The 14974-nt window shown below is 37.3% G+C and overlaps 1 protein-coding gene across 4 annotated transcripts in view; it reads right to left on the minus strand.

The window, feature by feature from the left end:
- The window catches only part of GLRA2 (glycine receptor alpha 2), a 127316-nt gene that overhangs the window by 110655 nt on the left and 1687 nt on the right, over positions 1-14974 (minus strand). For 3 of the 4 annotated variants that reach the window (XM_071812831.1, XM_071812829.1, XM_065843497.2), the window contains exon 2: positions 13531-13664. In XM_071812831.1, the coding sequence (XP_071668932.1) occupies positions 13531-13560 (30 nt within the window). In that variant the 5' untranslated portion in view covers positions 13561-13664. The remainder of the gene's footprint in view (positions 1-13530; positions 13665-14974) is intronic. The other variant, XM_071812830.1, reaches the window with a different exon arrangement.

A 14974-nucleotide genomic window follows, 5' to 3' on the forward strand; every position in this document is an offset into this window, starting at 1 on the left:
GTAAGTGCCTAGGTAAGCCTTCTCCTCTCTTTCCTTCTCATTCTGCCTTTGGGCAAAACCAATGTTTTCTTCATTTTAAACATCATCATCTCATTAGAGTGGTAACAGCAAGGGAAAAGCAACAGTCACAGCAGGCAAAATTGATGACTCCAGGACAACATAGTTACCCTAAGGCTTACAAATGAAGGTGACATTTCTTGTTGGGGAGTGATGCCTTTCATTTGTGAGGTTGTATTCCTATGGGATTTCCGTGGAGTGAATCATCCTGAGTCCCTAAGTATAATTACGCCCAGTAAACAGATAATTCCTTCTTTAGAATTATTCACCACAATCCAATCTATGACAGATTTATTATAATTTTATCATTCATTCATGACAATTCTATCCACTGAACAAATAAACAAAAAAATCCTCCAAACACCAAAAGAAAACCAGCAAGAGCAGAGATCTCAGGAACCTTTGAAATGCAGTAATTGTGTGGTACTTCACACTAATGCAATTTGCTGGAAAAATGAAATAAAACACAATTATTGTTCTGCTTCATCAAGCTAAAACCAACATCCTCTGAAAGTTTGTCTGTCATATAAAATAACTTAGTTTGCTGAGAATACCATATCTCCTGGAAGGACTGTGACAACAATTTGGGGTTCTTACTGTTGCATTCTTACTCAGAATCATATCCTGTGATATCAGTATAAATTTATGATCAACAGGATAAGGCTAAGAACCACAAAGACACTTACAGAGCCAGAGCAAGACCTACAGAGATGTTCATATGTCTAAATCCTTCTTAGGACTCTCATTCCTACTGGTATCAGTGAGCCCAAATACTACCAAGTATCTGAGGAATGTACGTGAGCAGTATCACTTCTGGCAATTATATTTACAGACTGGAGGAGACACAACACGCCCTACCCAAAGCAGAAGAGGTGAGAGATAGAGGCAACACTGAATGGAATCAGCAGGAAAGCATTACAAATGGAGGAAAGTACATTTTTTTCCCAGTTCCAGCTGCATATTTCCAGAAATGCACATGTAGACATACACAGAAATACAAAGAAACAAAATGGCATCAAGACAACTCTTATTTTACATCAAGATTTAAGTTGTTTCCCTTCACTTGGTTAACTTGAGAAAATATCTGAGAAAAAAATCCAGCCTTCTGAAATGACCTGGATATAAAAAGGGCATGTCCCATTCCAAAACTGAAAACTCTTCTCCAGCAAAATACCTCTGAGGAATCAAAAGACAAATACTCCAGTGATTGTCAGATCCAGGTGATTACAGAATGAGTCACAGAAAGAAAATATCTCTGGAGTAAGTACAGCTAAAGCCATCTATATATATACATTGACACAGTGTGAGGTCAAACAGTAAGTAATCAATTTCTGAAGTGGTACGTGACTTTTCAGCTGTTGGACTGTTACTGAATGTAACAGGAGCCATGCCAGTAAAATCCTATCAACATTTCATGGGGCAGAATCCCTGCTAATATTCCCTTTTCTGTAGCTTAATGCACTTGTGAAAATTTTTGGATTGTCATGCTTCACATTCAGTGAATGCCTTTGTCCACAGACCCAGTTCTGGAAGGTAAATCTCACATTACAAAACCTCTTCAGTTCTACATTTGGCATTGCTAGATAGTCCATATAACGTGTTCATTCTTCCCTGCCTTTTTCTGCTGAGGCTGATAACAGAAACATATATTACTGTCAGCTCTGGGGTGCAGTGGGATATTTCCACATAGGTTATCTAACAGACACGACATAAGAACAATTTTCAGGCACTATTTTATTTCACTCCACAAACCCGGAGCTCAGAAATGAAAAGCCCTTTAAAACAGTTGACATCGTCCTGATTTACACAGCTAACCTGAGCTAGTCTACGAAGAATATATAGCAATAGCAGTCACAATGGATTGTGTGAATGCACTGGAGCTGGCTTTCATATAGGTAGTCTGAGGGCTGCTTCCAAGGTAGTCATGGCAGGTTGAAATTCACTGGAGGCCATTAACCTCAGGTGTCATACCTTGTGCTGAGCTCTCTATCATCTCTGTGTGGCACAGAGCACCTCTGAGCAAATTACTTGAAAGCTAACTCAGATATTTCTACATAAACCTCAGTCACACTTGTCAGTGTAGCCAGTCCCAGTGCTAAGGCCTTCCATGTGCAAATGAGTCTGTGGGAATAAATTTAAAAAACAGTGAATCATAAATCTTACATCTGGAAACTTCCCATTGGAACTACAATCCTACAGTGTAAAGTTACTTAGTACTCATGTCAATTTTGCAAATATTCAGAGAAATGCTTTAATTCTTCATATGTCCATCAAACTACATTTTTTTGTTCTGAGCTCTCCACTCTTCTTTAAAATCTTTCCATTCCAAATCATGATAAGCTACTCACTGCAAGGCAACTCTTTCTGAAGTCTTCCTTCTTCCAATGCAATAGAGCACAGGGCAGTATTTGGGGAAATTGAAGTGCTTGCTTTTCTTATTCCATGAAAAGATCCAGGCACCTGCTTCTTTTCTTATCACAAAACAATGCTCACTGAAGTGAGCAAATGGAAAGATAGATGCTCTCAGCATCACTGGGAGCAGGTAGCAGATGCTCTTCACGCATGATTCTGAGAAACTACTTGGTTGTTTTGCATTAATGAAGATAGAGCTCTTTGCTGCTGATTGGCATAACGTGTGCAAATGTCTGGGACAGTCCTGAATGTGATTAAACAAAAGATGATATTACAGGTCTAGTCGTGAGATCTGCACTCCTGTGTAGGGTCAGTCAAACTCCTCCTGGGTAATCTTATTTTTAATAATTTTTACAAAGTCAGTATAGCCAAGTCATCTAAGACACTGCATGGAACCACAAGATAAAAAATGTTCACTGAGAAGAGAAGGCAGGAGGGAACATCTACTTAATGAAAAAAGAAGAGCATTAATAATAATATTGAAATTAGGTCAACCCATCTAGGCTTCTATTTTCAGTCAGAATTAACTGCTTCATTCTGTTCGGCATATTCACTTCTAAATATTTAATAATAATAATAATTTTTTAAAAAGATAATTTGTTCTTTTCTCTCTAAATATTTATTACTTTTTTACTTCTCTGTGTTTCTGATCCTGTGTTACAGAAATTAATGGAAGCTCAGTTATAAGCATCAATAAGTACAGTCTCAAATATGAGGCTTGGTCAATACTTCTCACTGTGACCACACAGAGGTTTCAGAATCAGTTTTAATTCCTTTTTTGTTGTTGTTTTTTGTTGTTGTTGTTGTTTTGGTTTGGTTTGGGTTTTTTTGGTTTTTTTTTTTTTTTGTTTTTTGTTTTTTTTTTTTTTTGGTGGGGTGGTTTTTATTTTTTTTTTTTGGTTGGTTGGTTGGTTGGTTGGGGGTGTTTTGGTTTTGCTTTTTGGTTTTTTTTTTGTTCCTCTGAGTTCAGATATTCGCTTTATTTCACAATTCTGCCAACTTTTCCTTTAATGTCTCCATAGTGTCCTTTGTTTTACTGTTGGAAGGCATATGCAGGACTTGAAGAATAAGAGCAGTTTGGGTGGCTAACATTACTGAGCAGACATTGATTTATGGCTGCTAGGGAATTATACATCAAATGATACATGGGACACAGATGAACAATGGGATTTAAACAAACGGAATGGCTCAGGTATAGGGACAAATGACAACAGAAACAGTCAGGACCTGGTATGGGTGGCAATCTGCAACTGGTCACAGACACACAGACCCATACACTTATGACATCTATCACTAAGAAAAAGCACATTTTCCTTTTATTTTCATATCTTTCCCATATTTTACTTCCTTGTAGTTCAACTTATTTCCATATAATCTGCACTGAATATTGCTTTGAAATTAATTCCTGCCTCCTGACTCTCAGCTTCAATGCTGCTATCAGCTGACCTGTTGCATGTTTAGCTCAGTGTCCTATCCCTCTCCTTCACATATCCCTCCTGCCTTTGGGAACCTCCTGTATGGTCTCCCACAACCTGAATACCAAAAGGATCTGTCTTTTAACTGCAAGACATCCTTAAGGCACTTCTTGGGTGTCTTTTACCAGAATATTTCTCAGTATTCAGTTCTTCCTCTATATAAAATGTCTGGAAGAATGGAAGAGAGAATGAGAATTCTTCATCAGCCTAGAAAATAAGCATTTTATAAACTGACTGGCTTGGCTTTTTGTCAATACCAAACCAGCTCTGATGTGGGATCCTCACTGCGTTGCTGTAAGGAGCATTACACGGTTTTCACACAAGCTCAGAGCTCTGCTGACATAAAGCTTGTTGCAGGGTCATGGCACCAGGTATTTTTCTGGTTTCTATTACCAATAGTCATGTTGAGTAGGAGTCTTCTACAAAGTCAACCAAATGAGACTATATCCACACTGAGAAGCTTATTAGCCTGAATTGAATCTGTCCCTAATCATTTATAACTTCGATGAATCAAAGTTTATTTTATTAAAAAAAAATTTTAAAATAGTTAAAATCTGGTTTTAACAGATTGTGTGTGCATTACCTCACACAAAACACACCTTGGAAGTGTAACAAAACCAATATTCTCAGGGGCATGGAGCCCAAGAGGTGTAAAATTATTCTCAGGATTATAGAGCCAAAGAGCTGCAAAATTCTCCAGATGCTGATTTTTACAATAGTTCCTATTACCAGACCGACCAAAGGCTTCTAACATCTTAGACTGCTCAAATGTCATGAGATATCACTGTCTGGAAAAGAAAATTGCTGCACTCTGAAACTCTTGTATGGAGTGGCCACATCTTCATTTTAGTTTGTCATGGCAGAAGGTATGTGCACACATTTATGCAGAGGTAACAGGCTACATTCACTTCTGAAAAAAAAAAAAAATAAAAAAACACACACACACAAAAAAACCACACAAAACAAACAAACAAACAAAACAAAACAAAAAAATGAAACAAAAAAACAGGAGTCTTAACATACATTCCTAGTTTGGCCCCATTCATGTAATTTGCATGCATGTCTTCAACAATTGTTTTAAATTGCAGTGTGAGTTTATCCTGGCCAAAGCATTACTGTTGTTTATTTATTATTTAGGACTAATTCTTTATTAGACATGGTAAACAACACAAAAAGAAATAATCCTGGCAAGACAGTTTTATAGCCTAAGATGAAGACAGCACACATTGGGAAAGCAGTCATTAGAGTCAGTCCAACATAATGAGTATCGATCTGATAAATTCTAATCCTATGTTTTCCCTGACTAACTATGATTATTTAAGGAAAGCATTTAGCCTCTTCTCAACTATATTTCCCCAAGTACAAAAGTGAGAGAGATAACCCATAGTCATATTTCTGGGATGGCAAAAGAATGAGTTTGTTCATGCCATGTATCAATTGAGTATCAGCTACCATTTTTTAAGGGAAAGTATCCACAATTCAGTTATTCACAGATGTTCCCAGTTGCTTCCATGCAGTCTTGGGCTTTAGACACACAGAAACACACAGTTAAGAGTTACTAGCTTTTGGAGAAGAGCATTGCACCACTACTGTGCTTCTTTGAACACCCCACTGTTTACTATAGCCAAAAAAAATCTCAGCTTCATGACAGGTAGAAGAAATTGCAGTGTCTGATGCTTTGGTCCAAAACATCCAGGCCCTTGAGGAGAAATGCTAAGGCCGTTAAACAGTCCATGAGCAGAGCATGTTGCAGAGATTAATCAAGTGATTACTCTAGATCATTTGCCATGGACTCTTCGGGGTCCTCCTGAAACCCCGCTTTTCATCAAGGTGGAGGTACCTCATTCAGGATCCACTCCTCAGACCATTCTCCACCAAGTCAACAAATACAAACTTGGTTTGAAAAATCAGTCAAGAATCTCAGTCTTTCCTTCTAAAACACAGTTCGTTTTACAGCAAATAACAAAGCATTGAGAGTTTTCAGAAAAAAAAAAAAAAATCTTTTCTGGAATCTTCTATGATTGCCTCAGATTAAAGGTATGCAAATTTTCAACTCCTATGCTACAAGGTTATGGGGTCCTTGGAAAACAGGGTGAGATATCTCTCAATGTCTCCTAAACAGAGGAGATGGGATTCATCCTAAAGGGCAGCTATGGTCAGTTTTAAAACTATTTGATAGGTGTGGATAGCCTACTGAACCTAGCAAGTTGTGCAGCAAAGCACCTAGGATACAACATTTGGAGAAAGAGAGAGTGCACTCATGCACATTTGGGACAATTATCTAGAAGAGTGAGAGAAGTGTTTGCTCTCAGTTCTTGTTCTTACAATGTTTTCTGTAACAGTTTTATCAGCTGCCCCTAAGCTGTAATGGCTACAAGTTGCTTCTGTGAATCTCATCAAAATGGTCTAAGGTGAAGGTTCTCCCCCCATCAGACAAGCAACTACATTGCAAGGTTGAAAAGTGGTGTTGACCTTGTATTTTCTCCCTGGCTTAGTGAAGTCTGAGTTCTTTGCTGCAAAATGGGCCACTCAGAATCATTTACAGTCCTTTGGCTCGGACACTGAACCCTTTAAGCTGAGGGGAAACCAGACCAAAAATCTTCTGTATATTGCAGAAGAAAGCAGATCACCCATAGACCCTACTTTGTGTTTGTGGTTTGTTTTTATAAGTGGTACAGATCCACCCTGAGAGGAACCCCTTTAGCTTTACACAGCAGGTGGATGGGAGATTTGCAGGGGGGATTGTTTGTTTGTGGACTTATGCTCCATCTGAGTCCTGGTTTAAAATATTCTTTCTCTTATGGGCTCATGAAGCCTTTATGATTCCATTCTTCCCAGCTGCTGACACAAGGAGCATAGCTGAGGCATAAGGAGCAATCGCTGTGCCTTCATGCCCTTGCAATACTTGAGGATTGTTGGTAGTTGGCACAGTTCAGATAAGCCCGTAGGCTGCTCTAAGTTATCCCTCATAAGTGACTGAACACTTGGTGAATGGCACTTCTCTCTCATAAGCTTCCAGAATCAGAGCCTTTATATTCCTGCTTTTGACCATGGACTTGGTGTTTATGACATTGGTGGGTCACTGTTCAAACCAGACACTGTGTACCCTTAATCTTAAAGCTGTATCAGACCCCATTCATCCCAGTCTCCATCATTTGGGACGGGTTCTTCTCTACAAGCTCTTAGAATTATTCATTTCTATAAAACATTGTGAAATGCCTATTTGGAAGCTGAACCATCTAATATACATTTTCTGACGACTTAATCAGGGATTTATATTCATATTTCCGGAGGGGAAAAAAAAATATAACAATTCTGTCTAATAAAATTGCACATTTCTGCTTTATGTATACATAATCCTAGTTACTATATCACTGTATGTAACAGATTTGCAGTTTATAAATGAGTATATTTATAGTAAATTAAGTGTACATGTTTTCATACATTCTATATACAAATTGCATATTTTCTAAAACAGCTGAAATACAAGATGCTTAAAATGAGTGACCCTAAGGCATTGATTTCAACTGTACAGAAAAATTAAATCTAAACATGATACTGGATGTGATGAAAACAATACCATTAAACTAGAACAGAATCAGAACAACAGTGTTTCCTGTTTTGACATAAAAGGTCTTCAGCTCTGCTTTGACATTTGTTTTTCATAAATTCCCTTAGTAGTTTATGCAGCAGCAGATGAATATTCCATAACAGTCAAATCCATTGATATATCTTAATTAAATCACTGGTTCTGAATAAAGGCAACAGAGGAATATGATATGGATCACTGTGGCTAACCTTTTAAATCAAAAAGAGCAGGGACAGATCCTCAGCTTGGATACCAAGTGGCACTGGTTTGCTTGTACTTACACTGCTGCATGCTCGCAGCCCTTCTGACTGGCTTTGGAGGGATCTGCCTGCAGGAAGCTCAGAAAAAGATCCAGGGAATGAGCAAACAGCTAAGTAGCATAGATAATCAGGGGGTCTGCTTGAGCTTGCTGTCTCGACCCATTTGTCTAGAAGCCCAGACATAACCTAGCTAACCATGCAACTCTCCCAGCTTATTCATATTCTGGAAAAGAACCTGAAATTAAAGAAAGAAGGGAAGAAGGACAAGTTCTATATCTCTCTTTACCAGTGATTTTAAAAGAAACACAATTAAAAGGATCCTTGCATAATTGCAGTGAAAATGTTTCTACATGAAAATATGCATACCTAGGGCAAGGGCTAAACATAATTTCATTAGCTACCTTTTTGTAGTTGAAGAAAAGGAAAACAAAACCAAATGAACTCGATATCCTATGGGTAAGGATCCTCGTGCAGCATCTAGCTGCAGTGAGATGCATGTACAGAGCTTCGTCTGAAAACAGCATAAAGTTGTAGATGTGTTTCAAGGTAGAAAATAAATCAGAAGCATACCTCCACGACAATGGATGCTTGCATATCTCAAGCAGCCTATACTTAGGGAGTACAATGACCTGACCACATCCAAAAAGCTCCTTCCTCCTACAATGACTCTTCAGTCCATGCCCTCCACCAGGAACGCACCAATAGCTGTCGTGTCTGGATGGAATTTGAGTCTCTGTGGGACACGGCCCTTTGAGGATCAAACTGTGTGGAAAACAACCCAGTACAGGATCCCCACTGCATCTGACTTCACGGCCAGTAGCTGTTAAGAACTGTAGTCCAGTTTTGGTTGTTAGTCACTGGAGAAGAAACCTCTGCAGCTCTTCAGCCTAGCTTATGTATATTTTCCAACTTTTATATGTATTTATAGGTTGTTTTTCCAACTGCTATTTGTTGTGAAGTGTCATGTCTAGATTAAGGTTTACTTCTGCAGACAGCACCTCTACTTAGCACATATATGCAAGCTGCTTTTGTTTCCTAAGCCTGGTGCCATTAATTTCACTCTTTAATATCATTCAGTGGTTTCCATTCAAGCTTTTTTAAGCATTTCATTACTGGTCAATTCAGGGGCCAAGTAAGTAAGCAATGGACTTGAACATATGGGAAAAACTGACCTTTGCTGCCAAGGAGCTAAAGTATTAAAGTACATAAGCCATTTCCTGTAACAGTTGTCAAGCTAATTTTCAGGAAATTATGTAGCCCATGTGTTTATTATTCAGATATAAACCCACTGACTCAGCATGAAAATGGCGACATACTGCTTTACAACTTTTACAACTACAGCCACTACATCGCCAAACTGCATCCCTCTAACAGGACTTCTCTGAGTTTAGAACCAGCAGCGTTTGAGCAAGATAATTCACACTTCCTTGCACCATCCAGTGATGAGAGTAACGTTAGCGGGCACTGTTGCTGCACGGCTCTATGTAACTCCATAAAAATCAGAATACCCTTTAGCAAATAAGGACTTAATGGGTAAGAACGTATTTAAACCGTACAATTAAACCCAATACGAAAGAAAATCACTATCACCTTCATTGTAAATGGTTTCCATACCAGAAGATAACACAATTCTGCAGTTCTTGGTGACAAACTCCCCTTCTCCCCACTCAGTGCATGTCGGCCAGAATATACCAAAAATATTTGGCATAAAAGACACAGTAGTGCCTATAAATCAATAGTTTTCTCTATCTGGTATAATCTAGCTTGTGTTTAGATTTGAAGTGGTTTTAGAAGTTGGTGTGAAAAAGTGGAAATAATTTAGTAGCCTCTGAAGGTCAGTAGCTGCTAGAAAATTTTAAATTCAAGTTGACTTTCCATTAGCACCGCATCTCATGCTGTGATTAGATTGTATATTGATCCTTTGTATCATGGCATTGCACAGGGTGCTCTTGAGGAAGCCCAAGTTGAATATGTACTAATCTAAGTTACCACTTCACCATCCCTGGTTTCTACCAGTGAGAAAGGACATTCTTGGCTAGTTTTATAACACAAGTGCCCTATTCTGCTATTTCTGGTTTTCTCAATGAACACAAAGAAGCAGGGGAGAAAGTACATCACACTGATTTTTTGTTATTGTTTTTTACTATAAAAATATAATGTTAATATTAATCAGGTAAAATGTACATCATGCAAGTTTCATTTTTTATTATTTTACAGAAACCATGCTCGACTGATTTTACAATTGAAGAAAAAACAGCAAATCAACTCATAGGACCACGAGTGTATTTTGCTGTCAACACCAAGACTCTCAGAGACTTCAATTAGTATTAGATTGCAGTCTTCACATTTACATTTAAAAGTATTCTACTCTATGTCCTTACACAAATTATTAGCCAATTCAAATTCAATAGAAGATAAGTGTAAGACGAAAAAGTATGCATTAAGTATCTGACAGACAGTGATTAAAGGAGGGCAATTCTGAGAGCTGTCACTCTACCACTTCTCTCTGGCTGTTCATCAGAGGGACAGTCCCTCTCAGTGCTTCGTCATTTTGTATCCAATTGCTTGGTGTGTCAAGAAGAGCCAGAAATCTGCTCTTCTGCTTTCAAACTATTTCAAATGTTTGTGTAAGACAGAAATATAAAAAAAAGAAAGGATAGAAAGGATCTTAAAAAACAAACAAACAAAAAACAACAACAACAGCAACAACAACAACAAATTTAAAAAAATTAAAATAAAAAAAAAAAAAAACACCACACCAAAACTGTTGTTGATGTCTAAAGCTTTTAATATTCACCTGCTGCTCTCCTACTATCTTCCTGAATTTTCTAATTCACAAAAGCAAGTTAGGAAGAAGCAGTAACTAATGATGAAATGTTTTATCTGCATAAAACACCTTGTTCCAGTAAGCAGAATTTCCTCTCTCTTTAGAATGCACAGCCTTTATTCCACAAATTAATCAAAGAGTTGCTGTTTTCCAGTAATTCAGACTAGTCATAAAAGTATACATAATTATGGTGTAATCAGTAATATAAGATAAATGGGTTCTGCTCAGTTGCCTTTCCATGAAATCAGACTTTTCTGACACTTTAAAATGCCTACGGTGGACTCAGAGAAAACAATCTAACTGGTCTAAAGCAGAAAAGCTAGACAACTGTATGAGTAATGGCACAACTGTCTTGATCCATGACATCTTTTGTAAAACAGAGGAAATGAATATTCACCCCAGATTACATGCAAAGCCAGGCAGCAAGTCCCTAATTTAAACTACTGTTCCTGCAGACCTCTTCTGTGCTTAAAAGTTCTTGCATCAAAATATATAAAGTGTTACAAATGGGGTAATCATTCCACATTTCAGACATCCATCTATTTATATGATTTAAAATATCAGTGTTGAACAACAGCCCAAATAGATCTCAAATAGATTAATGAATATTAGAAACTGAAACAATTTGTACTATAGTCACAATAGACTAAATATAAAAATATTTTTGTATAACTTGACTCCATGGAAGATAAATTTATTTTGACCTCTTTGAAGTTGTACTTCTTATTCTTAATAGGAAAAGAAATATGCAATAGAAAACAATAAGAATTTTCAATATATTTTTTTTAAGTGAACAAGACTAGGGTGCATCAGTGTGCATCATGCTGACAAACAAAAATGGATATCAGCTGGCAAGGTTTTGACAGGTGATGTAAAGTTCAAAACTGCATGACTTCACTCTCTAGTTATGAACTCTGAGATACAAAACACTCTTCAAATGAACATAGCAAAGAACAAGAAAGCCTTTCAGACCCCTCACCAGATGACTGAGAACTCCAGGAGAGCTCGGAGATATGAAGTCAAGAAAAAAACTCTGAAGATCTATCTATCCATTCAAACTGTTGCAAAGCACCATCCTGCTTTGGAAAGTGACGTAATAAAACAAAAATAAAAATTAAGAAATGGCAGTTTCTTTGCCATTAAGGGTGCCATCAGGCAGCAGCTTCACTTTGGGAACCAAGCAAACCATGGGACTTGGACAGGAGCAGTGTCTGTTAAACAGCTCAACACAGACCATACTACATGATGCACTCCACACCTGCTCCAGCTACCTGAACATCAGGGCAGCAAAGCTGTGAATATGTCTCCTCCTGTGTTTTTCATTAAATGTTTTTAGACACATATTGGGGAACAATAAAGAGCTGTCTTTAAGTTGTCCTATGTACAGGGACTGCTACTATTCCTGATTTTATCTAAGCTGCAAGAGATGAAGCAGAAATCTTTTAGTGCCTGAACCATACAAAGGACAGGAATAAGTTCTTAGTGTTTGCTACCTTACTCAGTTTATCAAAGTCTGCCTTCATTTGTATTCTCTAAAAATTCTCTTATACTCATGCAAATCCACAAAATAAATGTGAGAACTTAATACAACATTACTTACTACAAGCTAATGTGGACTCCAGTTCAGGAACTCAATAAGCATTTTGTTCTGAAATTAAAACTTAAGACTTCCCTGACTTGAGTTTTTTTAACTTGTCAGTTTTCAAGCCTTGACTCTGAAAGCCGTACTAGGTTCTTCCTCACTCAGGCATTGGAAGCAGTAAAAAAAGGCACTTTGTCCCGAATCTTGTAATTCGCACATGTGGAACAGAGAGAAGAAACTGATCTTTGATCTAAATTTAAACACTTTTCTCATTGGTATGCAAACTTCTTCTTTCCTAGCAGATCACTTACTGTCAAGGAAATTATTGTTTTTTCCAGTTGTTATCAACTTTCGCAGCACTGCTAACAAGGTTCAATACAAGAATACATGCATTTCAGTGACCAAAGCCAAGAGATGAGTGTAAATGTACATTGGCATCAGATTTGCTATCAATTTTCAAAGTAGAACCACATTCTGAGCTTTAAATTGGCACAGAAGAGCCAGTTTTGGTGGAATTGCAGGGCTCTTTGGAAGTGTTAATTATTTGCAACCAAAACTTCTCTGCCAAGTCCCTTTATTCAAAGCCATAAGACATTCTCTGCTCACTGCCACAGGGATTTATAGGAGTACAGCAGGGAAGCTTGTGAATAGTAATGCTTGCAAAAGTAGTCTCCAGTCCACAGTCTTCTTCATGTTGGAATGGCGGCGGTGACTCCTCAACTCAGTCCAAATTTTGGAAGAAAAGGGGGGAGGGGGCGAGTCATGCAGGTGATAAACAGAATATGGATTTTATGTTTTCTAGGTAACCCTAGAAACTGATTCTTATCATTCAGTCAGCATTTACTGGCTAAAATTTGCCGTGTACATACCTTTACTACTATATCCCTACTTTGGGGAAGAAGGTTGTACTTCAAGTTGAACAGAACATAGACCTTTTCTTCAGACACTACTATGAAGAAGACAACGGTTCAGTATGTAACTGTTAAAGATATTGTCTTCATAGCTTGAAAATTTCAGGAACAAGACTTCTCAATAGCTTTAAGTGTGGAACCTGGAATCCTGCTTACTACATTGAACTAGTAAGGTCTTCATAAGCAGCCTCTGACAGCTAAACATTATTGTTATGTGAAAAGAAGGTTTTCAAGCTTTGGACCCTTATTACCTACACTACTCTTCTAGACCCCATGGATCAAGCTATCTCCATGACACTATCACACTGGAAAACTAAGTTATTGAAAAGAGAATCAGAACCCAGAGGCAAACCCCTCAAATCTATAATTTGCCCCAAACATAACTGAATAATGAACCAGAAGACTTAAAAAACTTACCTTTAAAATTCGGTCTGATTCTAGCATCATACCCCGACGTCCTTCCCATCAATTTGTCCAAAAAATCTGAAGGAGACAGGGTCTGTGAGGGGGATTTTCCAGATCTTGAATCATGTTCTTTACAGAAAGTCGTCCTAAACAAATTATTAGCCACCATTAGCTAATATTTCGCTTGTATCATATTCAAGTCATGGAGAAATTATAGCACTAAATAAATTGTCTCAATTCAGTGAATGTAATGATATTTTTATAGAGCATTATAGTCTACTTTTCAACTGAAAACTTTATTCCATAAATAAAAATTAACTTAAGGCAGTGTACATGGCCTCAATTAGTTATTTAGAAAAATTCTCAGCTTTAAAAAAATTTCATTGCAGCTTTAAGGCTTTAGAAGATTCAATTTACTCTTTATCTTAACATGTAGAGTAATCTCATAGGGACTTTGATACTTTACTTCATTTCACTGCTTTAACTACATGTATGCCATTAAAACTATATGTTAACACTAATTTAAGGTGGTCCTAAACTTCCAAACAACAGCTGGCAACACTCACCAACCAAAGTGGAAAAACATTGGTTTTGTTAATGTCAGGAAGGATAGAAATGAAAAAAAAAATAAAAAGGTTTTTACAGATGCTACTGAAAAAATATTTAAATCACAATAATGAATTTCTGGATTCTTCCCCAGCATGACAACAGTGTTCCAGAGTCAGTCACATCTGATGTTCAGATTTTTTTACCAATGGACATTGAGTAATAAAATTCATTAGTATTATCACCAGCTGGTATTTATATGTAAGCTCTTGGAACACATCTCTGTTTTCAGGATTTAAGAGCAAACTTCTGGTACCATATCATGCATATGAAATGCTTTGCACATAACATATTACATATTTCAAGCACATTAAATATTGCAGAGAAGAGAATTTAGGAGTTCCCCATGGTTGTTCCCTAAGGAAAAAGAAACTAGAATGAAATAGTCATATTTTGTGTTTAGGGGAACGGATTTCATCATAAAGCGTTATCTTGGTTCTTCAACAACCAATTTCATGGTATCTGTTTCAACATGATCTTTGAGCTATATGAGTAATTGAGTAATTCTATGACTGTGTCTTAACCACTCTCTGTTTAAATATTTGCCCAAGGGGAACCACTCAGTTTCAGGAGTGTTTCATGGGGGTTTTATACAAGTATAAACAAATCAGATACACATGTGAGCATCTGAAATGTGAAGAAAATATCAAATCCTTTATCCTTTTACGAGAGCACCAGAATTGTTAAAAGGCAAGGTGATAGTAAATTCTCGTCGTATGATTTCCCACGTTTTTTCAGGTTGCATTTAGAGAGGGTGGTTGCTTCTTTTTGCTTTTGTGAATGACATGGTACCATTACTAAATATCTTTAATTTTTAATACATAATATGTTACATTCCCCACTTAAATAC

This window comes from Patagioenas fasciata, chromosome 1 (genome assembly GCF_037038585.1).
Source record: "Patagioenas fasciata isolate bPatFas1 chromosome 1, bPatFas1.hap1, whole genome shotgun sequence".
Classification (NCBI taxonomy): Eukaryota; Metazoa; Chordata; class Aves; order Columbiformes; family Columbidae; genus Patagioenas; species Patagioenas fasciata.